This window comes from Lagenorhynchus albirostris, chromosome 3 (assembly GCF_949774975.1).
Source record: "Lagenorhynchus albirostris chromosome 3, mLagAlb1.1, whole genome shotgun sequence".
NCBI classification, from domain to species: Eukaryota; Metazoa; Chordata; class Mammalia; order Artiodactyla; family Delphinidae; genus Lagenorhynchus; species Lagenorhynchus albirostris.
Window position 1 is genome coordinate 111634194 of NC_083097.1, and position 27379 is coordinate 111661572.

At 54.3% G+C, this 27379-nt stretch overlaps 1 protein-coding gene across 9 annotated transcripts in view; it reads left to right on the forward strand.

Annotated features, from left to right (window-relative positions):
- Positions 1-814: 814 nt before the first annotated feature.
- Positions 815-27379, forward strand: part of JADE2 (jade family PHD finger 2) — a 51644-nt gene continuing 25079 nt past the window's right edge. For 2 of the 9 annotated variants that reach the window (XM_060143618.1, XM_060143626.1), the window contains exons 1-5: positions 4495-6315; positions 6410-6594; positions 11552-11609; positions 13728-13816; positions 24572-24729. In XM_060143618.1, coding sequence (XP_059999601.1) covers positions 11552-11609; positions 13728-13816; positions 24572-24729 — 305 coding nt within the window. In that variant the 5' untranslated portion in view covers positions 4495-6315; positions 6410-6594. Of the gene's footprint in view, positions 855-2126; positions 2426-2655; positions 2714-2953; positions 3187-4493; positions 6316-6409; positions 6595-10837; positions 11183-11551; positions 11610-13727; positions 13817-24571; positions 24730-27379 lie in introns of those variants that run through there. The other 7 variants (XM_060143625.1, XM_060143620.1, XM_060143622.1 and 4 more) reach the window with 7 other exon arrangements.

Below are 27379 nucleotides of genomic sequence, written 5' to 3' on the forward strand. Positions count from 1 at the left end.
ACCGACCACTAAATGCTAGAACAGGTCTAATTGGGAGATACCTAGACCCTCAGTCTTGCCAGACAAGCCTCCCCAGACTTTGTGAATGAAGGCCAAGGAAATGTTACACTGACTCTCTTTGAGCTCCTATTTCTTTCCTGTTGCAAAAGTGCTTATTTCAGCATCCATCATCTCCCTCTGTTGTGTAGACAATCCGCCCTGTCAGAGGATTTGTGCTGTTATTATGAGTTTGTTTATTATTAGATTTATTTCTCCTATAAGGAAATGTGTTCACAACATTCCACCGGGGAATCTTCTTAATTGTCACATAAATGTCATCTTATGTAAATTGAATATTTATCTTTCCACAGAAGGGGTGGAGGGGAAAGAAAGAATAAACAAACTTCAGTCTTGGAGAGGGAAGGTGGTTTCTGTCCCAGTTCACAGCTCACCCACGTGCCTTCAAAGCCAAAGGTGAGGTGAAGAAATTATTGGATCATCTTCGAGGGGCAGCCAAAAAGGAGGGGGAAGAAAAAGTTGGCAATGATGCTTTGAGAATATTGGGCCAGGCTCCCAGGTCTCCCCCCCCAAACCCCGCCTGAGACCAGACCACCCCCTCCCTAGCTGGGAGCATCTGAGAAGGCTGCAGCTTGCCCCCCACTTCTCCCCATCCAGAAGGCCAGCCCTGCTCCTTCCTCGAGAGAAGGTGAGCACGGCGGGCGCAGCGGGTTGGGTGGGTGTGGCCCGCGGCTCCGGGAACGGACCCAAGGCCCCGCCACCGCCCGAGAGCCGCCCGACAGCCCGCCTGCCTGGCGAGCGCAAGCTCTTCTTCCAGAAACTGCGAGGATCCCAGCGCACTGTTTGTGCACCACAAGGTCAAGTCGGGAAGTGGAGCCGGAGGAGGAGGGGCGAGGAGGCGAAGGGTGGGGAGAGGGGCGCCCCGCTTCCTCGCCAAGTGCCAATCCTTGGAAGTTGCCCCTTGGTTTTTAACCCTTTAGGGGGACTGGGAAGGACGAGCAAGGGGGAGGTGGCCACCCCGGGGCAAACTCCTACCGGGCCCAGGACGTGCAGCCACCCACCCACCCATCACTGCGTTCCCTACCCCCCGGAAATGCGGGGCAGAGCTGGGCGCCAGGAGGCACTCGGGCGGGGGGAGGGGGCGACGAACCCGAGAGGGACCCTCTCTACGGACCGCCCCTCCTTCTTGAGGTCGCCCACAATTTCAAGTTTCCCCCGCCCGGCATGTTAGTTTCCATCTGCTGTGGGTGGGGGAGGAGAGCCGCGCCCCCTCCCCCAGACTCGCGCGCGCCCCTCCCCTCCGCTCCTGCCAGCACTTTCTGCTCACTTCTGGCGCTGCGAAACGCCACGCGATTTATTCGTTTCGCATTTTAAAACCAGCGATTCAGGATCAGGGCCTAGAGCGAGGGTCTTCCAGCGCTGGAACCCCGGGAGGCGGGGTGCTCAGTGCAAACCTCGTTCCCTCCGCGAGTGTCGCCTTCAGGCTGTTATTTGCAAAGAAACGTCTTTTTGACGCAGGGAGAAATGGCAAATTTTAAGTACGTCATTAATATGGCGCCAAAAGATTTTTTTAAGTATAAGCTTGCTTTTTTTTTTTTTTTTTAAGGTTGCGGGGGGCGCCGCCCGGGTCTGGGGCGCGAAGGGGGCGGGGTGTGAGCAGAAAGTGTGAGTGAGAGAGTGGAGGGGCGGGGTATGTGTGTGAGTGTGTGAAGTGTGAGCAGACCTGATGGGACTTGCACGGGCGCAGCCGCCGCTTGGGCCCGGCCCTGGGGACAGGGCGGGCTGGGGGCGCCCCAGAGCCCGTGGGGAGTCCAGGCCTGAGGTGCAGGCAAGAGGGCGGTCCGGCAGGGTACCCTCCCCCCGGAGGCCTGCAACGCTACCTGAACCCGCAGCTGAAGCCAAACAACTGGGCGGGGGGGTGGAGGGGCGAGGCGGGGGGTGTCAGGAGTGGAAATCCGAGTGAATAAGAAAAAAGTGGCTACTCCCCCTCCCTCGCTCCTCCCGCCCGCCCCCACCCCACCCCCACCCCACCACATTTTTTTTTTTTCTAAAGAGATCACAAGGAAGTCTTGGTTTAAAAAGAAACAGAAACATACACAGGGGGGTTGGTGAATGGTGCCGACCGCGGCCATCGCAGTTGGAGGCTATTTGGGGGGGGGGGGTTAGAAGCGTCCATGGAGTTACTTTGCACCCACTCCTAGCGGCAAGGGCTTAGGTCTGGCGGGCTGACAGTCCCCGGTCGGGTGCGGTGCCGGGGACCCCACGGGCCCGGCCGCCTCCCTCGCCACGACCCCGGATGGATGCGCGCCCCCCGCCCGCCCGCGCCGGCCCCAGGAGCTCCGGGTTTCAGGAGCATCCTTCCCACGCCGGCCCCAGCCGCGGCGCGTAGCCGGGGGTAGCGGCCCTCGGAAGGGCACCGCGGAGCAAGGTAAGATCCAGCCCCCGGCGACTGGCCCTGCGCATCTCCACGGCGTTATTTTGTGTTTTTGCAACAGATCTCCAGCGCTCCTCGCTCCCTCGCGCTCTCTCTCTCTCTCTTGCTCGCTCGCTCCCTCTCTCTCCTGCTGGCTGCTTGTTCTAGGAAGCCAGCGCGCGGGGGGGGGGGTGCCGATGCACAGCACAGGGGAGAGAGATTGCGCATGTTGGTCAGTCGTGTTTTAAAGAGTACATTGCGGGGAGGCTGAGAGGGGCGCATGCAACAACAACTTTTGGAAGGGTGAGCTTGGCGACCTTCTTTATTAATGACTGCGGCAAAGCGCCCCCGGGCCGGGGAGGGGCGCGGGCGGGCGGGGGCGCGCCGGGGCTGCAAGTTGCCCCGCGGGCTCTGGCAGGGCGGAGGGGCTGCGGCGGGAGACCTGTGCGGAGAGGAGGTCGCGCGGCCAGGGACGTGGGTTCGGAGGACCCGGGGCTATCTGCCCTCCTGTCTCCCCGAGTTTATTTTGTTGATACGCAGCACGTCCGGGCGCCGAACCGGGCTGAGCCGGTGCACATGACCCTGCGCTGGGCTCACGTGCAGCCGGTCCGGTCCCAGACACCTTCCGGGGGCCACCGCCTCCGCCCTGTCGCCCCCTCTCCGGGCTGGGTGCACGCGGGCTCTGCACGCGGGGGCAGCATGCTCAGCTCCCGGACGCGGAGGCTCTGCACAAATTAAGCACAGTTTTTTGGAGGGGCGGGGGATACCCTTTCCAGGTGAGTATGGAGGGTGCGCAGCCCCAGCGCGGGGGGCGCGGGCTGGGGGTCGGGGGCAGCCCCCCCTCCAGGGCTGCGCGGGAGTCCAGCGGGGGAGAAGCGCTGGGAGTGGAAATGTACCGGCGGCGGCCGGAGCGGCGGGTGCGCGCCCGCGGGGCGACGGCAGGGGGCGTGGCCCTTGTTTACCTTCCTCTAAGTCTGCCGGTTCGCGTCCCGCTCTGGGGACGGTTCTGCAGTCCCCTGCCGTCCGCCTCCACCCCTGAGCCCTGGGTAGTACCGGGAAGATGTAGGCAAGCGGCGGCCCGAGCCTGGGACTTACACACCTGACTCCCACATGAGTGACATTGCAGCCCCCGCCCCCACCAAGCACCGCTGCAGTCCCTCTCCCGGATCCCCGGCCCCGCCCCGCCCCCGGCAGAGGCATCTTCCCGGCCTCACCTCCTTCCTCCCTCTCCCCTCTCTCCCTCCCTCCTTCCCACCCACTCGCCTGCGCCTGCGGAGCCGCTCCTGCCCGCCTCCTCCCCGCCTGGGTGCAGCCTTGTGGCTCCCTCCGGTCCATTCCCGCTTATCCCTGGGCCCTGAGACACCCTCTTCTTCAGGCCAAGGGATGAGAGGGGGTCAGCTTGATGACTCGTAGCTTTAATGTCAGAAAAGCGGAATGTCTGCGAGACAAGCAGGAAGCCTTCGCTATAGCTTCTAGAGGCCCAGGACACCCACCCTCCCTACACACACACACCATCCCCACACACACAGCTGCCACCCCCCAAGGGGCTCGGCCGCCCTCACCCGCTACGCCTAAGCCCTTTCTCCAGCCCCGGGGGCCAAGGCCACCTCCCGGCGCCACCCCCGGCCCGAACCGCTTCTTGCCCTTCCTTCGACTGGGCCGGAGCCCCCCGCAGCCACCTCCGGCTCCTCCTCCCGGCTCCCGCGGTCAGAATCACGCCGGCGCGCCTCCAGCCTGCTGTCCCCCGGACTGCCTTTAGGGGCAGGCTGGAGGCGCGCGCCACCCCCTCCCAATCCCCTTAACCTTTGCTGCCGGCCGGGACATTTTTCCTTAGCACCTTGAACGCAGATCTCCTGCCCTGGGCTACTGGGAACGGGGAAGGGCTGTGTTTCCCTTTTCTCGGTGCCAAGGGCAGGAAGGATCCGGCGCCTCTGGTCTCTGCAGACTCCCAAACCTTGCCCCGCGCTTAACATTCTCTCCCACTCCTTTACCCCACCCCCACCCCCGCCGCCCCCATCTACTGCGGGATTCCAAGACACAAAGTTTCATATAGGGTCTGAGTTTGTAGGGTGTCATCAGGAGGCGTCATGTTTGCACTCCGAGCTGAGGAGCTGAGTGGGCACGACTGACCTGCCACCTTGCCTTTGTTGCAAGGGGGAGGAGCCCTGAGCTTTGAGTCCAGACAAGCTGTGAGGATGTCCCTTTAACGTATGTTTGCAAACTGAGTCCTGGGTCTGGGTGGTGGTAGGGCTGCCTGGCCCCTCCTGCCAGGGTGGCATTAACTCCCTCCCTTCACTGGTAAAATTCCCAGTAGGACATTTGGCAGAAGAGCTGGGCAGGGAGCTGCCAACCAGGCCTGGCCCTGTCTCCTGGGTTCCCAGGGTGCTGGCTTGTCCCCTACCCTGACTTCTTCTCCCACCTTAGGGCCCCAAGTGAAGGCACCATCCCTCCCATCCCATCTTCCTCAGGCGGGTTGGGACTCGCAAAGTGATCTAACAAGAAGGGAAGGAAAATAACAACAGAGTAACTGTAAGAGGAAGGAATGAGTAATAAAGCCGACCCAGGCAGGGAGGAGGGCTTTTATGTTTAAAAGATGCTATTTGCTTTTTAGGTCACAGGCTGCAAAAACAGTCTTTGATCCGAAGTGGGCGAATAATTGATTGAGAAAGTTTGCATGGTAGGGGAAAAAAGGGATGTTTGTTTGATCTGGAGGCCTCTCAGTTGTCCCAAGTGCTGTTGGCTGTTGTTTAGAGTGGAAAAGCGTTTGGTTCCACAGCAAATGCCTCACCGAGGGAAGTCCTCGCCCCAGGCAGCAAGACTTGCAGTGAATGTTGGTTTTGAAATTGTTTAGCCAAGGGTCTCCCCAGCACTTTTGGAGCTGAAGTGTTTAAGGATAGAGTTGTTTGGGCTCGGGATGCAGCAAATGCGTCCAGAACATTTCCCATCCAACAGGCTTTTCCTTTCCCTAAATTGCCTGGCTAAACAGCCAATAACACTGATCCAAGAGGCTGTCAGAAATCTCCACTTAGCTTTCGTTGACAGGTGAGGTGGGACTGCTGGTCCCCAGCCCCCAAGTCCTTCCAGAATCATGAGATTAGGCTTTTGACACTGATTTCCACATCCTCAAGGTTGGGGGCAAGGTATTCTGGTTAATCAGTGTTCCAGTTAACAGGGAGGTACTTGTCTTATACCCAAGACCCAAGTCAGAGGCTTCCAGTCCAAATTCTTAACAGCTCATCCAGCAGGCTCTTCGTGGGCCTCACAGTTTTCCCTTTAGGTTCTCCAAGGGGAGGCCAAGTCAGAGTTATGAGGAGGGGGGGTACCCCTTGCTTGCCCTGTCCTCCACATAGGACCCTCACTATGTGTCTCAAAGATGAGGAACCCAGGGGCTTCCCTGGTGGCGCAGTGGTTGAGAGTCCGCCTGCCGATGCAGGGGACACGGGTTCGTGACCCGGTCCGGGAAGATCCCACATGCAGCGGAGCAGCTAGGTCCATGAGCCATGGCCGCTGAGGCTGCGTGTCCGGAGCCTGTGCTCCGCAACGGGAGAGGCCACAACAGTGAGAGGCCCGCATACGGCAAAAAACCAAAAAAAAAAAGATGAGGAACCCAGGGAGATTCTCAGAAAACCTATAGGAATCTGGAATACCCCAGCCATACCTGGGAGTTGTAGGTCTGTGCCCTGTACACTGTACCCCCTGGGGGGGGGAGGGGGGCAAGGTGCGCTATTTGGAGCCAGACAGTCTAGGTTTGAATGCTAGCTTTGCAGTCACCAGCTGTTTTAATTGCTCAGTGCCTCAGTTTCTTCATCTGCAATTGGGGTTAATAACAGTACCTACCTCATGGTGGGTGTGTGGATTAAGCGATATATTGCACAAAGAAGACTATGCACAAAGCCAGGCATGTGGTAAGCACTTGATTAGTATTAGCCATTCTTACTGTTATTATGAATGACCTGGATAGGACCCAAATGCAGCTGACCTTTGATCTCTCCCCTTTAGGCTAGGCCAGAGAGCCAGCTCCCTTCTCTGAAGAAGGGATCAGAAGGACCCTGCAGTTGCCAATGGGCAGCCATCCATGGGAGCGAGTGGACTGAGCTTTGCCCTCTCTGAGGTGGAGGGTAGGGTGCGAAGGTGCTGAAGGACAAAGTAGACAAAGCCCCTTTCTGTCTCCCAGGATCCCCTTGGTATGTCCCCAGAACTGGGTCTGGAGGGTGGGTGTGGACAGTGTGTTCTAGGGGAGCTGGGTGCCCCCTGGGACACTTGGAATTGCAGGTGGGCAATGATGGGTGTTGGAGGAGGGTTAGGCTCCCCCGTGATTGGAGAAGTAAGTGAGCATCTGTGTGTACCAAATCATTTTTGTCATGGCAGTTACTGTCCCTGAGAAGGCATCAAAGTTAATGAGAGACAGGAAAGAGTGGGGCTCTGACCCCCGTTTAAAATGGTTTAAGAGTGTGCAGCTCTTGTTTTCTGAATGTCTGGCCTTCCCGACACAAGCAGGCTCTGAGGACAGGTTTTCCAGCCGAAATATGATTAAATTGTATTAGCATCTTATTACATACACGCCTTAGTGGTCTGCCTCAGACAGGGAGAGTTTTTGTTTCTCTTCGGAAGATTGTGTCTGGAATGGTAAATTGCCTGCTTGAAAGCCTCCCCACCCCCCTTTTTTTAAGGAGGAAGACGAAATCCTGCTGTGTATGGTGGCAGGCTGGGTAGGCCTGGTGGCCCCCAGAGAGGAGAGGCCAGAGGCCAGGTTGGGGTGTTTTAACTGCCTAGGGAGCTGCTGCAGTAGCAGGCCTGAAAGGCCCACTGTTTCCAGGGTCAGCTGGAAGGGCGTTAATGGAGGCCCAGGGTGTTTATTTGAGTTTATTTGTGGAGAGGTCTTTAAAAGGGGGCTGGCATGGGCATTGGTGTTTCAAGTCCAGACCCGAGGCCCCCACTAAGACCAATGGCTAGTGTTGCCAAGAAAACATCTACCACCAAATTGCTGCCCTATTACTGAGTTGACATTGATCGTTAGCCAGGAGCCCAACCAAATACAGCCTCCTGGAAAATGTGTGAGGTTAAGACAGGGAAGGCGGGCTATGCAAACGGGACGAAATCTTGGGCTGGGGTGTTTGCTCCCGCAAGCTGCGAGCAGGCCAGCTGGGCTGTGTGGTCCCACACTTCTAGAGGGAGGCGACAAGAACACACTCGGCACTCCATGTGTACCAAGTCCCTGTTATGTGCTGGGGCGCCAGCAGGGATCCAAACAGTTGCACTTTTTACTCTCGTGGAACGTATATTCCCAAGGAGAAGGACATTCAACAAGTAGCTCAACAAACACAAATTGTGATGGGTGCTCTGAAGAAGCTGACTGATTGGGTGGTGGGCTTTCTGTAGATAAGGCAGCTGGCATAGACCTCTGTGACGTTTAAGCCGAAACTTGAAGGATGAAAAGTCAGACGTGCCTAGGCTGCGTAGACCATTCCAGGCAGAGAGCACACCTGTGCACAGGTCTTGACTCATGGACTGTTTGGTTTGTTTCGGGAAATGAAAGGAGGCCAGTTTGGCTGGGAAGTGGTGGGGATGGGGGCGGTGGTCAGTATGTGGTAGGCAGGGGTAAGATCACGTAGGGTCTTATGGTCAGAAGCTTGAGTTTTGCCCTTTGAGCAGCAGGAAACCTTTGAAAGATTTTAAATAGGGCATGACATGATCTGATTTATGCTTTTTGAAGATCATTGTGGCTGCTGTGTGGATCTTGGATGATGAGGGAGCCATAGCGGAAGTTGGAAGATGAATGAGGAGTCCCGCAAGAGATGAGACTGGCTTGGACCAGTATGGTAGCAGTAGGGATAGGGGAAATGTGGGTGGATTCTCACTGTATCCTGGAGGGAGCGCCCACTGGACTTGCAAGCGTTGGCGGTGGGGCGGAGGAGGCTGTGGGCTGCTGCTCATTGAGGGAACTCAAAGAGGGGACCCGAAGGAGAGCCGTGTGTGTCTCCGTGCTGGGGATGGTGTGGGAGTGCAAGTGCACTGGTGGCAATGGCAGGAAACGGGGACACTTTCTTTCCCAGAGTCTTCTCTGTAGGTAAGATTTCAGGAGCACTTTCTGCCCCTAAAAGCAAGTGCCTTGTGACCCTGAGGTATTTTCCCAGAGCAGACCTTGCTTTGGGAGAGGTTGGGGGAGGCAGTGGAAAAGGAGAACCAGAGGCCAAGACCGTGTCTTGGCACTCCCATCCCCCACCTGCATGTATAGCCCTGGGTTTCAGCTTTGGTAAAAGAGTCCTCCCTGTCTCCTTTGCTGGGTTGGAGAGGGCCTTCATGGGGCAAAAGGCTATGCCGCAGGGGGAGCCCAGGCCTCATCTGGGGCTTCATTAACCACTGACAGTAGAGGCTCACCTGAGGCAGGGAGGCCTTTGGAACAGACTTGGTTCAAAGGAAGGAAGCAAAGCAGTGGTTTCCCGCTGAAGCCTAGTTATTATTCCAGTTAAGCCACCGCAGAATCTGCTCCCTTAATAACACCCTGCTAAGGAGGACTCTGGGGTGTTTCACGGAGGGCAGGTTGGACGGGCGGCTGGCTGAGGGTGGGTGCAGGTCTGCACGCCGACGGGGCACTCTGGTCCTAGGCAGTGAGAAGGTCATTGGCAGTCAAGAGGTCCTGTTGTAGGGGACCTTGCTTACTGTACAGGCTCACTGCCTCGCTGAGGAGGCCTCCAGGTGGGCACTGGTTAGGAGGACTGTCCACCTGGCCCGAGTCCGCTGTGGAATTAAGAACCAGCACTCATACGGAGTGCCAGCCACCGTGCTAAGGGCTTTATACTGCTCTCATTTACTCACCAGCTGATTCTGGCCCACAGATGTGTTTAGTTTGGCCCTCTCAAAGTGTTTTAAAAATCTGAATCAGTTGCCAACATTTTAAGTTCAGGAGATTTATGTAAAATTCCAGATCCAGTTTGTGTCCTTTGGGAGGTGTGTCTTTTCCAAGGTCCCTGGTCTAGTGAGGGGTGCAGGTAGGATTTGAACTTGGCCTCCCTGAATCCAGTGCTCCTGCTTTATATGCTATGAGAGAGCCTGGCTTGCAAGTGCCCCTTTTCTGGAAATGAAGAGCAATGCAATTCATGTAGAGGATTGCGGGAGAAAACAGGTGGGTGCACTTAGAGCACCTCTCCCCCTGCTCCTGTTCTACCTGTGAAAGGGCTGGGTTGGCAAGATGTAGGCTAGAGTCAAGAGTTCTGTTAAAGTCACCTCATCACACTCAGACCCCGGAGAATAGCAAGGATGGGCAGCTGTGGGTGGTGGAGCATTATTGCCCCATTCAGTGTATGACCTGAGCCACTGGGCTGCTTGCACTCTGCTGCACAGAGGCAGGGTAGCCTAAAGGTCAAGAACATGGTCTCCTGAGTCAGACCTCTTACGAGCACTGTGATCTTGGGCAAGTCACTTAACCTCTGAGCTTCACTTTCCTCAGCTGCAAAAGGGAAGCAGCCATCAGGCCCACCAGCACCAAAGGGCTGTTCTGAGGCCTCAGTGAGCTCCCTGTGTATCAGGACGCACCCCCTCCCCAAGTGATGGGTGCTTAGCAGTTTTAGCTCTTGTTCCTGCCTCCTTGGCGTCCATGCTACCACCAGGCATCCCTCCATACCCCCACACCCTCTAGAGAGCACTTTGCCTGCACCTTCGGAGCTGGGCAGCAAGCAGTGCTATTGAACCTTCCTGTCATCCTGATCCTGCTACTGGGGACACAGGGGTGGAGAGGAGCTCCTGGCTAAGGTCAAGTATGAGGCAGGAGGGTACTTCTGAATAGCTCAGAGTTCTGGGTAGTCACACCCCACCTTAGAGAGCCAATGCTCCCTGGTCTCTGCAGGGCCACAGTCAAATAAGGTGACCCCCAGGCTTGGGCATGAGCAGACTTGGGATGACAGCAGGTGGCAAATGGGATTCCGAGTGGGGGTGGGGAGCCTGGCTGGCCTGCAGCTGGGACGGGCAGCGGGGCTTTTTCCCTACTGACACTGGCTCCTTGTCCTTTGCTGTGGACAGTGAGGCAGCCCAGGGTCTAGACTGACAGGAACACGGTGGAAAGCACTCTGGGCTCTGAGCCCCAGGTCTCTTCTCACGTTAGGACTCGGCCACTGACTAGCTGTGAGACCCGGGGCAGGTTAACAAGCCACTCAGTGTGCTCCCCTCCAAGAGGGGACAAGAGCAGGCTCTGCCACCCAGGACTCTGCAGGATTAGAGGAAATAGTGGGTGGGAAAGCACTTCCAAGAGGCAGGAGCTGACAAGAGCACAAAGGCAGCTCAGTGTGGGCTCAGGGATCAGACCACGTGGATTCAAATCCCAGTTCAGCCAGTTACTAGCAGGACAAGGCACTGAGCCTCCTCTGTAAAAGAAGCTAATAGCTCACAGCTCCGCAGGTTGTTAGGACCTGAGAGAGCACGGGTAGGGGAAAGAGCTCAGTATGGAAGAGCTGCCCTTCCTACCTCGAAGTTAAATACTGTAGTGGAGAGAAAGTTGGTTTTTTCTTTTATCTGCAGAAGGACATTGAGGGGAGGGAGGGCAGCCCAGCCCAGCCCATTCACCCTGGGCCTGGTGTGGCTCAGGGACCCAGCTTGCAGCCTCCCTGCCCCCACCCCATTTCCACACCCCTCTGGCTGCCGCTCTCAGTATGTGCCCTCAGTGCTGTCTGGACTGGCTTGTCCCTCAACTCCGATAACCTCATCCTCCTGGAAGAGTCAGTCTTGTTTCCTGTGCCCTCCCTCCTCAGCACCCAGCAGGGTACCACTTGTAACTTGCAGGTGAGAGTGGATTCTTCGGTGGGCCTGAGTTTCCTTGAGTGGAAGCTGGCAGTGGGCAGGTCCTGGTCTCTGTTCATTCTGGGGCTGCTGACCCCCCTTGCCCTCCCTCGTCTTTGACCAGACTCTCCGTTGTCTGAGGCTCTGGGCTCAGGAGGTGGGAGATGCCGCCCCCTCTCCCAGCCCCAGGGCCCATGTAGGTGGGCGGAGAGAGGGCGAGGCTGGTGAGGAGAAGGCTAGGGCACCACCTTGTTCTCACTCTTTCTCTGCAGTGGGGTGAGTGTGGGGAGGAAGGTTATTGGGCAATTGTCTGAGAGACTGAGGATTTCCCAAGCCGCCTGTGAGTATAATGGGGCCTGCCTTTCATTGCAGATGGAAGAGAAGAGGCGAAAGTACTCCATCAGCAGCGACAACTCTGACACCACCGACAGTAAGGCCTTCCATCTGGGGCTCCTACCGGGAAAGTGTTTGCATAATTATCAGGCCCACAGGCCCAGATCGGGGGACACTGCCCCATGGTCTCAATGTTGATGAAAGCATAAATCAGGCCAGGTCCCTCTGCTCCTAAGAAAATCCCCACACCACTATGGCCTCCAGGGCCTTGCTGTCCTCTTTACTCTACTCCCCTTTACCCTCTAGCTCTCAGCCCCATGTATTTTGCTCTGGTTGGAACAGATCAACTCCCCTCTGGGCCTTTGCCTGTGCTGTTCTTGGCTGCTAGGAACACACCCCTCTCCCTCTGGCCCTGCCTTTGAGTCAGGGCCCTGTAGAAGTGTCCACACAACAGATAAAAAACCTGTCACTCTTCATTATAGTGACCTGATAAGTATCATTTCCTAACCAAGTATCATTTCCTTATTAAGGTAAGCTCCTTGATAAGAGGGGTCATGTCTTGCTGACTGCTGTATCCAGCTAGATCGGGCACATAATAGGTGATCAGTAAATGTTTGCGGAAAAAATTAATGAAGGAGTCTGACCTTCATGGGATCTTGGCAGCAGAACCTCAGGGTAGACTTGTGTGGGGCTGGGTGCGCCAGCTCTGGATATGGGGGGGCACTGTTACAGAGAAAATGGGGCTTAGGGAGCCCCTTCTGAAATACGGAGGCGAAAAGGGAGGTTTGTGTCAGGTGAGGGCTTTTTTCTGATACTAGAAGGCAGCTCTTCTTAGATGCCTTAAGAACCTGGGCCTGCATGAGCCAGTCGGAGTAAAGAGTTCCATTCTGCCCTGTGTAGGAGAGACACTCTGCCAGGAAGATCCCACTTAGCGGTGTCCTCTGGTGAAAGCCCAGGCTGAGGAAGAGCCTGCGCTGCCAGGGAGGCCGGGCCTGGAGCCCTGCAACTGTAGACCTTAGTTTGTTCACGTACGTGGTGAGCAACTGGGATTGGGGAGATCTCCAAGGCCCCTTAGAGCTCCTGGAGTTCTCTAATCCCCCGCAGCCTGAGGACACATGCACTAGAATGAGAAATCAGGTCCCAGCCCCTTCTCTCCCTCCAGGTTTCACTCAGTGTCCTTTGGGGTCTGTTTACTCAGCTTGGCTCTGGTGTCTGACCTGGCCCGCTGTTCTCCCTGCAGCAGTAGATCACAGCGTCCGGCCCTTTGTGGCTGCAGTCACGCTGCCTGTGGCCTGTTTCAGTAGAGCCAAGAAGAACTGCATCCTCTGCTTCTAACTTTATTTCAGGCAAAGGAACCCTTGAGGGCCAGGCGCCCGCAAGGGAGAGCATCTGGGCAGCTGAGCCCTGTTTCTGCATTGGAGTTGGGCCAGGCTGAGGCATCCTCCCTTTTCACCAGTCCCCACCACTACCCATCCGTAGCTGCTGCTCCTTTGACCCGTAGGAGTGGGGGCCAACCTGAGTGTAGTCCAGCGAGGGCCTCTAGACCCTAGTGATATAATAGGTAATCTTCATCAAGGCAGCGCTGTGTGCCAGGGACCGTGCCAAGACTTTACAGGCATGATATCATTTAATTCTCACAACAACTCTTTGAAGATAGTTATTCTCTGCCCCCATTTTATAGAAAAGCAAGCTGAGGCTCAGAGAGACTAAGTCATTCGTCCAGGGTGAGGAGCTAGTAAGCGGCTGAGCCAGGGCTCGAGGTTAGTCTGTGGGTCTGCTTTAGAGCAGCAATCTTCCCACTGCCTTGTCTCGCCTCTGCACACCCACTGGGCATCATCCCAGAGTGTCTGATCAGCAGTGGGGGTGGAGAGTGGCCACAGAAGGCTTATTATAGCCTCCTTCACCAAGGAGGAAGCAGAGGACCAGAGAGGGCAAGGGGTTTGTCATGGATCACACAGGAAGCTCATACTGAGTCCTTGTCCAAACTGCCTTTCACCTCCCAGGCGTCTTCTGGCTGGTGGGTAGAGGAGGCATCATGTCCCCATTCATTGTTGGAAAGGCCCAGAATAGGGACAGTCCACCAGGTGCTTACAGAGGTCTCTGCCTCCTGAACATTCAAGCCAGAGCTTTCCTGACAGACCTCCTTTCCTTGGACATGGGTGGGTGGTGTTCCTGGCCTTCCAGGGGCCCCTCATGGGCTGTGCTCTCTCTGCAGGTCACGCTACATCTGCGTCAAGATGCTCCAAACTGCCCAGCAGCACCAAATCAGGCTGGCCCCGGCAGAACGAAAAGAAACCCTCAGAGGTGGGTAGTGACAGGTATCCTGGAGAAAGATGAAACAGAGGTGGAAAGGAGAGGGAGGGATGTATGGGGGAAGTGCAGGTATATGGGGTGGAGAGGATTCCTGGCAGAGGGTGCAGTCATTGCAGAACAAGACCAGTATGGCTGAGTAGAGTGGATGGGAGGAAGGGGTGGGGGAGCCAGTTCTCATAACCTTGTAGGTTGTTGTAAAGATGTTCCTATTGATCTGAGTGAGAGGAGAAGCCTTTCAAGGATCATAAGCAGGGTAATTATATAGTCTGCTGTTTTAATGAAAGGTCCCACTGGCTGCTGTGAGGAGAAGGGAATATGAGGGGCAAGGGTGGGAGTGGGGAGGATTCTTTGGCAGTGGTCCAGGAGAGAAATGATGGTGGCTTAGAGCTGAGTGATGGCAGTAGAGTAAGAAACAGTAGGATCTGGGACATTCTGGAGGTTGAGCCAAGGGTGACAGGATTTGCTGATGTAGGGATGAAGGGTGGAGTCCTCAAAGTCATCCAGTTAGGTCATTCACTCCTTATTATGCCCATTTCACATGCATCTGCCCTTTAAGCCTTCCTTACTTTGACGCTGTTTCTTGGGACAGGTAGAGGTACTTATGGCCTCTGGAGCTGTGGAGAAGAGCTTTGGGGGTGGGTAGACAAATGGACATGCGATCCTGCCTCTGCAGCCCCTGAAAAATTGCATCCTAGAGCCTCATCGCTCCCTCTTAGGTCTTTAATGCGTGGCACTGGGCACAGAAGAGACCCTTGGCACAAATGAGGCTGCCAGAGCATTGAGTACCCAAGAAGGGGGTTGCTTTTGAATCTGACCCTTAACAGAGAGATTGTCTGCAGCCCACAGAGTAGCCAGGCACTGGGCTAGACACTACTTTTTTAACCCTCTTGTTATAATAAGGAAATTGAGGATCCTAAGGTTATACAGCCAAGATGTGAGGTTCTTGGGGCCAACCGCGCCAAGGGTGGGAAGGCTTAGAGTTCTGGGGCAGAGCACTTGGCCCGGGTTGAGGGAGGATATCTTTGTTCTGAGCCTGGCAACCTCCTCTCCCCTCCCTCACTGCAGGGGCCATCCTGGAGCTGCTATCATTAGCCAGTCCCTAGAGGGGGTCTTCCGGAAAAACCTTGCATTTGAAAAAGGACTCCCCGCCTCCTCCGGGAGCTGGCCTACCCTGGGGCTCTCCTTTTGTGGGGCTGGGGGTGGGGACACCTTTGAGACCTGAAACCTCCCATTCCCATCCCCCAACCTAGTATCCTCCCTTGGCCCTATAGGGGAGTGGTGGAGATGGAAGGAAATATCTCCAGGAATGCAGTCAGGACTGGAATGAAAGCAGGGGGTGAGGTGGGCATGGGAGGATGCTGTTCTTGAGGCTCTTGGCACCTCCTGGTCTAGCCCTGCTCAGTGGGAGGAAGGCATGTGCTCATGTGCACTGGGAAGTAGGATGCAGAGTGTGCTAGGGCCCTGGGAGTCCCTGGGACCACCCCTCCACCCGTCTGCCCCCACCCCCATCTTGAGAGCTGCAGGGGCTCCCAATTACTACTAGGGTTGGATTAGTAAAACAATAGCCATCTTTTGTGCCTTCCTGGTCCTGGAAGGCAGGAATTGTTCTGCCTGTTTGGGAGCTGAGGAACCTGCCTCTCAGAATCCCACCTGCCCCCTGCTTTCAGGGGCTATTCAGATTGGAGAAAAGAGGGGAAGTTCTGGGGAGGCCCTGGGGCTGGCTTAATCCCTTCCCCTGACTCCCCCTTCAAGCCCCAGTGGGAGGCAGGGCCTCCTCTCAGGGCGGAGATCCCTGGGGCAGTGCTGCCATCTACACCGGGGATAGGCAGGCAGGCTGGGGGGAAACAGGTGTCAGGCAAAGGCTGAGGGGAAAGGGTGATTTGCATGGGGCTGAAAATTCCCCTGCCTCTTGGGTTTTCCAGCGCAGGGCCTTTGAACCTTTCCCCACCTAAAAATAGAGTCAAACCATTGCAAGGGTGTTGATCCCCAGCCCTGCCGGGGACTGGCCATGCACGGCCCTGGGTTCAAACCCAGGAGCCTCTGCAGGGGGCTCTGAGGCCTGACTGGAGACACCCGCCCTCAAGTCTTAGGCTCCAGGCGAGCTGAGGAAGTCTTCCCCGCCTTGAACTGTCGCCAAGGACAGGCTTTTCCTCCCACAGCAGGCTGGAGAGCAGCCTGCGAGGTTTCCCTCGTCCCCTAAGTGAGGAGGCTGAGCCATAGCCGGCATAAATTCCAAGTTATCGTGGGGCAGAGAGGAAACCATCAATGAAAGCTTCCAAATTATTTGGCTCATGAGAAGGCGGAGATGAAAGCGAGGATTTGGCGGCAGATAACGTTTGCAGTAAATCTCTTCACTGGGCTGTCCCTTCTCTTTCTGTGCATGGGCTGGAGAGAAAGGCCTTTATAATCTGCTGGAGCTGGGGGCCGAGGGCTGTGGACACCTGGTGAAAGGGCATCTGGAGTCCCTTCTGCTCAGTCCCCAGAGTAAGAAGCCGGTGGGGTCGTTTTCAGGCTGCTCACACGGTCTGCTCCCAGTCTGGCCCAAGTTCCCAGCCTCAATGCTTGCAAGTTGACGTGTGTGGCGCAGGAGTCCCTTCCTGGTGGCTGCAGAGCCACGGGACCCATGGTTTACTTCGTCTGCTCCTCTGTGAAGGTGGACATTGATGGGTGGCGATTCGAGGATTAGGAGTATTTGGCATAGCAGCAGCACTGGCACGTAGAGAAGCCACCAGCTATGGAAAGAGCTGGGGTTGGGTTTAGGCGACACTGGCAGGGCTGCCCCTGAAATGACCTGTGCACTCTGAGGGTGCGGATCAAGGAGCACGCTATACACCAGAGGGAGGTGCCCCAGGCTGGAACAAAGTGATCTGACCAGGAGTCAGGACCCTGGACAGGGCCAAAGCCTTGAGGCCCAGCTTCCCTTCTGGCCCTTAACCAGTGGGTGGCCTCCCTCATCCTGAGTGAAAGGGGACTGCAGGCCTCAGTACTGGGGGCTGAAAGAACAGGCCCTGGGATTCCTGGGAGGCTGGGTTAGGATTTTTGGTGGGAGTACACTAAGTCTGAAGTTGGCCCCAGGATCCCGTTTGGCAGTGGAGGGGAAAGGTGGGGCTGACCCCAAGCACACAGGCTGCTGCCTTCCTCTGCTCTGCCTGCCAGCGGGATCCCAACAAAGCTGAGATCTGTCCCTTGGGGCTTAAGTCGGCCAGGCTAGTCCTGAAGGAGAGGAAGGGATTAGCCTGGTTGGGGAGGTGATCTTAGTGCATAAACCGTGCTGAGGCCTTGGCTTTCTGGCCTGGCCTGTCTCACCAAATAGCATGAACATCACTTAGTGGGTCGTATCTGTGAGAGCCTTTATAGAGCTCACAGACCAGAGATTATTTTGTTAAATACCAATATCAGACCCCAACCCTTATCATTCCCAAGAATTCTGACTTCAATGTTCTGGAGTAGGGCCCCAGGTACCTGTACTTTTTAAAAGCCCTCCTGCTGGAAGCCAGGCTTAAGAACTACTGCCATAGGGTAGGAATAAAGACGCAGGCGTAGAGAACGGACTTGACACAGCGGGGGAAGGGGAAGCTGGGACGAAGTGAGAGAGTGGCATGGACATAGATACACTACCAAATGTAAAACGGATAGCTAGTGGGAAGCAGCCGCATAGCACAGGGAGATCAGCTCCGTGCTTTGTGACCACCTAGAGGGGTGGGATAGGGAGGGTGGGAGGGAGGCTCAAGAGGGAGAGGATATGGGGATACATGTGTACATATAGCTGATTCACTTTGTTGTACAGCAGAAACGAATGCAACATTGTAAAGCAATTATACTGCAATAAAGATATTTAAAAAAATAATAATAATAAGGGCTACTGCCACAGACCTTTTCCCCTGATCTGCTAAGACAGGAGTTTCTGGCTTGGTCCTCCCTGGAAGTTGAGGGAGGAAGGGAAGGCCTTCCAGCCTGGGTCCGTGACCTAAACAAAGGCTGGGAGTGTGGGTGGGAGCATCCCGCAGCTCACCCCTTCTCCCAAAGCAGCCAGGGGACTGAAGGTTTCTGCCAAGCCCTCTGCCTGGCATAGGTGGGAAGGGCAGTTTGAGAAGAGACCCGGAGGCCATCCTGTGGTTTGGAGGCTGCTGTTTGAAGCTGTATCTTCCTCAGGCCTGGGGCAGAGAGGCAGATGGAGGGGCAGTCCGAGAAGCGAGGGTTTCCCCTAGGCAGGCTGTCTTGAGGTAGAAAGCTGAAAGCTGTGTTTTCAGGAACTCAGAGTCCCCAGAAGTCAGCCAGTGGGCGGGGACATAGGTCCTTAGGACCCTAGGACTAGTGATAGTGATTAAACTCAGCAGACACTTGAGAGCACCTACTAGGCCCAGCCTAGTGCTAGGGGGCACAGAAAATGCAGGCCCTATCCCTGGGGAGCTTGTCCTCTGACTGTTAGCAGGATGCAGGTGCTATACAGGAAAGTGTCCGTTATGAGAGGTGTGGCCGCTTTGCCACTAAGGAGCTCTGTGACCTTGGGCAAGTAATAGTTTCTCTCTGAGCCTCAGGGTCATCATCTATAGAGCTCTGCCCTGCAGTTACTGTTCTGTAGATGTGACTGTCCTGCCCTGAGGCCTGCGGAGCCTGAGGGTGGGGGAGATCCCAGACGTGAGTGGAAGTGAAGCGGCCTCCCTGGGATGGAAGCCTGGATGGTCCCAGAGCCGGGTGGGCAGGAGCTGGCCTCTTTTTTAGGCCCTGGTGACAAACTGTATATACCCCTAGATGAGAGAATGGGGCTTCTCTGCAGGTCCACAGGGGCCCTTCACCAGTGCTCAGCCTTTCACCCCTGGGACAGGGCCCAGGAGAAGGAGGTGACCCTGTGAACAGCCTCTGCCACCAGTGGAGTGTCTTCCTGACCCAGGGTCTGTGAAAGTTCCTCTATAAGGATGGCCTTCCCTAGGAAAGGCAGCGAGTGGAGAGTGAGAATGCAGTACATCTGCTTGACCCATTGCTTTTGAAAATGGGCCTCTTCCTCCCTGGGTGAAGGCAAGGGTGACCAGATTGTGCTGGGGTGCAAAGCCACAGGATAAATAAAGGTGCCTTCTTGGAGGAGCCAGAGGTGTTACCCAAATGTTTGAAATAACATATTTTATATTAAAACAATGATGGCCTATGTTGTAGCAAAATGCTTCCAAACTTGAGAAGTAAAACAGGAGGCTCCGGAAAAAAAAAAGTTTTTTGCTTGCCCCTGTGGTTTTGAGCGGTGTTTCTAGCCAACAGTTCCTCTGCTACCCTGGGAAGCAGGCAGGCAGTGAGGGGAGCCCTTCCTCTGGGCTAAGCGCCTGCTCTCTGAGCCTCTCACTGCCTTCCTCTGGGGTGGGGGGCAGAATCCACTTCTCGTATAGTTAGAAACATTGCTGCTCCCGCCAACTGGAAAGGCCTCCTGGCCTCTGGGACTTGTCTTGCAAAAGAAATGTGTGTAATAAATTCTCTTTAAGAGCAGGAAGTGCTGTTATCCTTGTGAAAGAGAAAGATGTTGAGTGTGTGTGTGTGTGTGTGTGTGTGTGTGCGTGTGTGTGTAAATGTCTGACCAAATTAGCCTAGTGGTAGCTTGAATGGGACTGGGAGGCTATTTCCAGAGCCCTTCTCTGGAATGTAGGCCTAATTTTAAGTATCTAAGTATGCTCTTGGCTGAGATACTCTTTATCAGTTTCCAGCCCAAGAAAGAGATTTTTTTTAAAAGAAGAAATAGCTGACTGGTTTGCAGGCAGCATTACATTGGTTAAAGGACAGTGCAGACCTTAGGCAAGTGGTTTAACCTCTCTGAGTCTTGTTCTCCACATCTGTAAAGTGGGAGTAATATGAATTGGGTGAGATTGTATATATATAGCATTTAGCACAGCACCTGGCATACTATAACAGAGCAATCACTTTTCACTATTAGCTGTTCTTTCTAATGAGATGAGGTGCTCAGAAAAAAACTGTGATTTCAAATGAGGTACCGGTAGTAATTTTACTTGGCTCTTTCAGGACAGACTGTGAAACATCCTTTGGGAGATTAGAGAGAGGGGGCACTCCTAGCTTTGCATTGGGACTTTCGATGTGGACAGAGTCAAGGAGAGGCAGTCCAGGCCAAAGTCATTTTCATTGGCTTTGGGACAGTGACCAAGACCAGTTCCTGAGTTCCACCTGGAAGAATCCTTTGGGCCAGACCTCTGTCTGCACTCTCCCTGCTAGGAGGACAGGACAGGAAGTTTCAGAGCTCAGTCATACTTCAGACCAATCCTGGGGTGCATTCACTTACTCACTTGTTCCACAAGCATTTCTTGAGTACCAGCTATGTGCCAGGCGCTGTGCCGCAAACAGGCACAATGATAAGCACGACACGTGCAGTCTCTGCCTCTCTCAGCTTGATTATTAGAGGAGATGGACATTAAGCAAATAGTTACACAAATAATCATATTCTGTAATTATGATAGGTGTTGGAGCTTTTCCTTAAGTGACTGAACTTCCCCTCGTGCCTCTTGGTCTGAAATACACTATGATATAATACTTCACCCTTGAGAAAAGGAAGCAGAAACTAAGGTCCCAGGATGAAATGTTCAAATAACATTCATAAATCTTGTGATCATGTACAGAAACTCTTAGCATAGCAGAGTGAAAGTTGCCTGTTGTCATTGTCTTTATTTGCTTTGGGACATCATGTCAGACTCCAGACATGACATGCTTTCTGGCATAGCCCGTTTTTGGTTCTTCTGGGGAAGTAGGTACAGAAAGCCTCCATAGACTTTTCAATGCTTGTGGTCTTCAGTCTTGGGAAAAGGAACTAGAGGGCAAGCCACGTGCAGTTTCCCCGCATCTGGGCAGAGCAGGGTCTTCAGCTCCCTTCAGAGCTGCGTTGGCACCTCTGGCACTCACATTGGTTACTAGATTAGAGTTGTAGACCTTTAAACGTTCTTCATACTGTTTGAAGAAGCTACAATTAACATCTCCCAAGCAGCTCAGCAGAACTTGGTTGCTAGGCAGCAGACCCCTAAAGACAATTTGTCAATTTCTGCCAAAAGGGAAAAATAGTAAACATTCACATTCTTAGAAAATTGCTTGTTTTCCAGCTTCCAACTTCCTTGCCATGGCAAGGCCTCCAGTTCATCAGTGTCCATTTTATTCCTTATTTAGTTTTCATAAATAATTCAGAGGCATTTTAGGAGAATAATCGAGCCTTTTTTTAAGCCTATCCTTTGGCAGTTCAAAACAGAAAGATGTTTAGGTTGCTGTATTTGTGGACAGGTTTTGTATGAATGTACAGGGGTTCCTTTGGAAGGTACAGAGGACCGAGCTGTAGCCTTGGGCAGCTACCCGGAAAGGTGGTAGCAGATCCATGGGAGGCTCTTGAGTAGTTCAGCCTTAGTTAGCACCTAGCATGTGTCAGGCCCTGCGTGCACTGCTGTAGCAAGAGACGAGGAGATTCCAGTACAGGGGCTGTGGAAGTTCAGAGGAGCCCAGAACTCAGCCTGGCATCAGGGAAGGCTTCCCAGAGCAGATGTGAGCTGGACTAATACCCTAAGCGTGAAACAGGCTGCCCCCACTTTGGCAGGGAGAAGACTGTCCCAGCAGGGTCCTCTCATGTGCCAAGGGTGAAAAGTACTTGGGAGGGAGACTACCTGTGCATCCTTGTGGCCATGGGGCCTGGTAGACTCTGCAGCTCAGCCTGAGGGCAGTGGGAAGACAGTAGAAAGCCACTGGAGAACTTGGAACTTGCGAAGGTCACTGTCTGATTTGCATATTCCAGCCCTTGGGGAAACCACTTGATTTGGCTTAGGGTTAACTCGAGGGCATTGGCAATGAGCAGGTGGCCAAGAGGGGCTGGGGTTGTGCAGGGGTGCTGAGTGGCTCCGGTGTTGTCTATCTGGGTTCCTTTGCCACTTCCAACATGAAGGACCTTGTGTAGGTTATTAAACTAACCTGAGTCCCGGGTTTCTCAACTGTAAAATAGGGATAATGGTAGCACCCACCTCACAGAGCTGGTATAGGGACTAATAATTCAAGAACAGCCATGAGACTGGCACTGGGCACACAGTGCTCTTTAAGTGTTGACTGGTACCATTAAGATGGTGCTGCCCTTCCTGTGCTTCCATCAGTCCTCTGCCCAAAAGGGCCACAGGTAACCAGTCTGCCCCCTGCTGCCTGAATGACCGCAGATGAAACTTGCAACTCTCTTGGGACTGAACTCTTTTCTCTCTCTCTCTCTCTCTCTCTCTCTCTCTCTCTCTCTCTTGAATCTCCCTGACAGAATTGAGCACGGGATCCCTTCCAGCTCTTGAGTTCTCAATGCCAAGCCTGTTCCTAGGTCAGGGCCACCTCTCCCCCCGCTGGTGTGGCTTGGCACTCTGTCTGTGCCTTACAGACTAGGGCTGCCTCTTGCTCCATTCAGTCCACGTGCTTGGGTTATTTCAGCTCTGGATATATCCATGGTGTGTATCACCTGTTCATGGGGGTTCAAAAAGCATTGCCAAGGAGCCAGCTGGGGGCCCAGAAGGGCCCTTTTATTCATGCATTCATTTAATCATCCACTCCGTCACTATTTATTGAGCACCTACTATGTGCCAGTCACCCTGCCAGGCATTGAGAATGTTGCAGAGAATAGGACAGGTGTGGCAGGAGAGATGACAAGAAGCAAGCAACATGCATACACCAGTTAATGTTCAGGAGTATAAGTACTGAGACATGAGGCAGAATGATGGGCTGGAAAGTGGCTCTGTCGGGTGGTTGGCGGCCCTGAGCCAGGGTGATCAGGGTGATCCCTCAGGGGTGACGTTTAAACTACAGCCCAGGATCAGGGAACAGCAAGAGGTTTCAAGCTCACCTGTGCCTTTTTGGAGGGGCACACAGTGGCACTTGGCTCTTGGACGGTTGATTTCCGGTGCAAGATGACAGGCTTTCACTGTTGGGCGGTTCCTTTTGGCATCAGAGCAACAGGGCATTAGATGTCGTACCACGTGGCTTGCCAGGGTTGGGAGAACTTTGAGACAGTCACCAGTCCACTGTGGGTTCAGTTTACCCCCACCAGGTCCTATACTGGGTCCCAGAGGGCAATAACCCAGCCCCAGCCAGCAAAGGGAGGTGCCGAAGGATACCACAGAAGCACCCAGTACCTGAGTTTGTGTTTTTCTATCAGCCGTCTTGCTACTTGCTAATAAGATATGCAAATTATCAGGGCTGTGAAATCTTTGCACATTTCATCTTCTGTTTAATTAGCATTTAATCGTAATCTCATTTTAATTTTTTCACACTGGCACCCTAATTAAATGTTAGGGTGTTAGCCTTAACAGTTAAGTTATATTGGCAAATAGAGTCTTCAAGAAACTTGACCTTTTGCAAGCCAGGGCCCTCTCTAGCTAGATGCAGACATTAATTAGTTTTCTGCAAGATGCTGCCTTGAGCCCCCTTGGTGTGCCCATTTCAGTTGTTTCCTTGTGGTTACAGCCCTAGATTAAAGTGAGACACACAGCCAGCGGGTGGGGCCTCCCGCAGGCAGAGATTACCACTGAATGGCTTGTCACGAGCCTCTGGAAGGCCAGTGGATACTGATTCTTCCGGGGAGGGGAGTGGGCTCGGAGCTGGGTCTGAGGCCTGGAGGACTCCTTGAAGTGGTTTCTCTTCTCTCCACACTGTGAACTCTCCTTTAACTTGTGATTCTCATGTGATGATCACTGGGAAAGTTGGTACCAAAGCAAGTCACACAGTGTCCAGTGCTGCCACCAGGTCCTACAGCAGCCCTTTGTGGAGGACCCAGTGAGGCCGAGCAGCCAGGGCAGGTGAGGCACTGCCAGTGCCACTGAGGCTTGCCTTGGAGGTTGCTCTGGGGTGGGGGCAACAGACAGAATGTGGGAAGAGCTGTTTCCCCCCGAGTGAGCAGGTGCTCAAAAGAAAACCAAAGCATGAGGGTGCGTCCAGTCACGGCCTGGCCCTGAGGGAATTCGGATGGGCTTGATTGAGAAGGAATTCAACACACTCCTCCTACCCCATCACAAACAGAGAATGGTACTTCAGAGCTCCCACCGAGCAGGGCTCATGGTATCCTTGTTCTTTTTTTTTTTTTTTAATTTTTATTGGCGTAGAGCCGATTTACAATGTTATGTCAGTTTCAGGTGTACAGCAAAGTGAACCAGTTACACATATACATATATCCACTCTTCTTGAGTTTTTTTTTCCCATAGAGGCCATCACGATATCCTTGTTCTTGAGAGACCATGGAGACCCTGACCCATGAGAGGCTATTCTCTGGGCTGCCCCAAACCCTGGGCTCTCCCTCAGCTATCTGCATGAGGCCCTGGCATGTAGTCGCCTGGACTCTTTGACGCTAGTGACTGTGGTAGCAACAGCAAACATAACTTTGGATCTTCAGCAGAAATTTCTGAACAGTTACTTCACGGCAGTATTGCATTCACAGAAGCCTTTCTGCCATCCGATGTTTCCTCACTGTTTTTGCTTTTCTCGGCAAGTCTTTCCTCTTCTCTCTGAGGTCCACTACCGTCCATCAGTCACATTCTGTCCTTGAGCAGGTCAGCGCACGTAAATTCAGTCCAATGCATTTATTGAAGATCTTCTGTGTGCTGGGTTCAGAGAAGATGCATTCTTGTACTTAGTACTTTTGTGCCATCTTCTTATTTTTGAGTGAGTGGGCTTTCTGCATTTGCCTTTTCCTGCCCTGGCCTGTGAAGCAGGTCCCACTGAGGCAATCTGAAGCCATTCTCTCTCCATCTTTGCTCCCCACAGGTTTTCCGGACAGACTTGATCACAGCCATGAAGATTCCAGACTCATACCAGCTCAGCCCGGATGACTACTATATCCTGGCAGACCCATGGCGACAGGAATGGGAGAAAGGTGTGCAGGTGCCTGCGGGAGCAGAGGCCATTCCAGAGCCCGTGGTGAGGTGAGCCGGGAAGCCCAGGCCGGGGGGCCCGTAGGCAGGGGATGAAGGGGAGGCTAGGACCAGTCAAGGGATTCCTTTCTAGTGTGTCTCTATTCTTAGATTCTTTTGCCCTAAAAAACACTGCAGTGTTCCAGAAATACTGCAGGCCAAGGGTTTGAGCTTGGGCTCAGCTCTGGAGCCAGACAGCCTGGGTTCAAATTGCCAGTCATATTCAGTACGACCTTGGGCCAGAAATGTCATCTCCCTGGGTGTCAGTTTCCTTGTGTGTAAAATGGGAGTGATAACAATAGCACCTGCCCCATGCAGTGGTCGAGATGATGTAGAGAAACGATGCATGGCAGGTCCTGGACACAGGACCTGGCACACATGAGCACTCAGTGAAAACTGGCCGTGGGTTAGCTTGACGTCGATCCAGACTGGGTCCCACCAGAGGATCTTCTCAGGGAAGTCTCCAGGTTTTCAACTAGTCCTTGAGATAGGGATAAGCCACGCTCTTGACTTCTTCAGCCTTTTTAAGGAGTTCTTAGCAGGAGGGAGTTTAAGGGGTTCTTAACGGAGGGAGTTTAAGGAGTTCTTAGCAGGAGGGAGTTTAAGGAGTTCTTAGCAGGAGGGAGTTTAAGGAGTTCTTAGCACACACATCAGATGTTCACGAAGCAGCTGCTACGACCAGACTCTGAGGAGGCCCTCCTGCCAGGGCTGGGCCAGGGTTGGCTCAGGGATGAGTCCTCTTTGGGCTGTGGTGCCTTCTGCTCTTGTAGGTCAGAGAGCCGCCTGGTGCTCTTGTCAGGAGGTGGCCTTGTGGCCATAAGCCTTGCATCCAGTGACAGAGCTCAGCCAAGTGCTTCTTGCTGCACCCCGGGAAGCCCTCCAAGTCATGCCTTGGGACACAGGGGCCTACTGTCCTGGCCTTCTCTGCCCACCAGCTTGCCTGGGCTGGGCAGCTCGTGTTATTGGCAGTTCATTCCCGGCCTTGGCAGCCCTGTGGCTCTCACTTAGGCCCATTTTGACCAGGCCTGGGGCAAAGATCTCAGCTGGCACCTCCCTTGACATTGGCACTGTTGCTTCCTGGCAGCCACACCTATGACTGGCTCACAGACACCCAGTGCCTGTCTGATGCCAGGCCTGTGCTGGGCATGGGACTACAGAGGCGAAGCGGACTCTGAGCCTCACTCGGTGGTCAGTGAGGATTGGGTGTTGGGCAGTGCTCAGCCTCCTGGGCTCCCAAGGGCTGAATGCCTACCAGCTCTTGTCTTCAGCCCTCTGAGAATCAGGGAAGCTCCAGGCCTCTCTGGACGGGAGTGTATGTGGGATTTAGAGAAAGAATTTATCCTACACATCCTCTGCCCAGGGCCAAAAACGTGGGTCGGCCTCCTAGCCAGTTTCGCACCCTCAGCTCTGCAGACTGAAGAACTGTTACTGACCTCTTTGAACCTGTTTCCTTCTCTGTAAAATGGGTCTAAAAACAGTGCATGCCTGATACTGTGGTGGTGAGGATTAAATGAGAATTCGCACGCCAAGGGCCCAGGATAATGAGGCAGAGGGGTGGGCCACCAGCTGGGCAGAGAGGAGTGAGTCCTGATTGGGCTCAGCCCATGTCCTTGATGTCAGTGTCAGGTGGTTCCAGAAACATCCGCCGGCCTGGGTGATTACTTGCAGATGCCTCCACACCAGTAGCTTGGCTTCAGTTGGTGTTTTACCTGTTGACATCAAGACGAGAGCATGTGTTCAGACAGCTCTGGCTCTACTAGGTACATTCCCCACATACACATGGCTGCTCTAGGCCGACAGGAGCCAGGCACTCCTGGACCATCCATGCTCTTTGGAGAGGATAGACTGGAGGGGGAGGGATGCTCTCGTGGAGATATCTCTGTGCCCCATCTTTCCCTGTCTCCCTCCAGCCTGGTCCCTACATCTCCTGGGGTGCCTTCCACTGCACAGACCTCATCTGGAAGCTAGCACGGCAGCCACCATGCTCAGAATTGTTATAGGAACTCTGTTCCTGAGAACTTGCTATGCTGAACCTGTTAACACTCATCTTCTCATTTAATTATCATATTGGCCCTCTAAAGGGCATATTGCTGTCCCCATTCTGTAGATGAGGAAGTCAGGAAATTCTGGGGAATTCCCTGCCTGACCACCACCAGGGCCTTGTGGGCTGGGCCGGGAAAACACAGGCCACGGGAACAAGCCCTGGGTTGCCCCTGTGTGTCCCAAAGAGAGTCTTATGCCCTGATCACCCTGGCTCGCTGACTCTGCCCTCCCCTGCTGCTACCCTGGCTCCCTCCATCCCTCTCTCCTTGCCCAGTCCTCCCTGGCCCTTGAGCAGGTCTGCCCACCTCACGGTCTGAAACTTCTCTGGATAATGAGAACCTCTCACTCTCAGATCATGAATTGAAGGAGGGCCTACACTGCTCCCTCGGTGTGGCCAAAAGACTCAGCTCAGGGCAAAACCAACCTCTGGTGTCTGTCTGGTCTCCTGGAGTAGAGAGCCCTCCCCTTCTCCAGATCCCAGCCCAGCCATCCACCTCCTCCCAGATGACCTCAGTCTTACTGGCTGCAGCTGAGACTGAGGCCTTGGCCTAGGGTAAGGTCTGTCCACCCTTGATAGGAGTGTTTCCTCCATAGTCAGAGCCAGAAGAGGCCACACAGA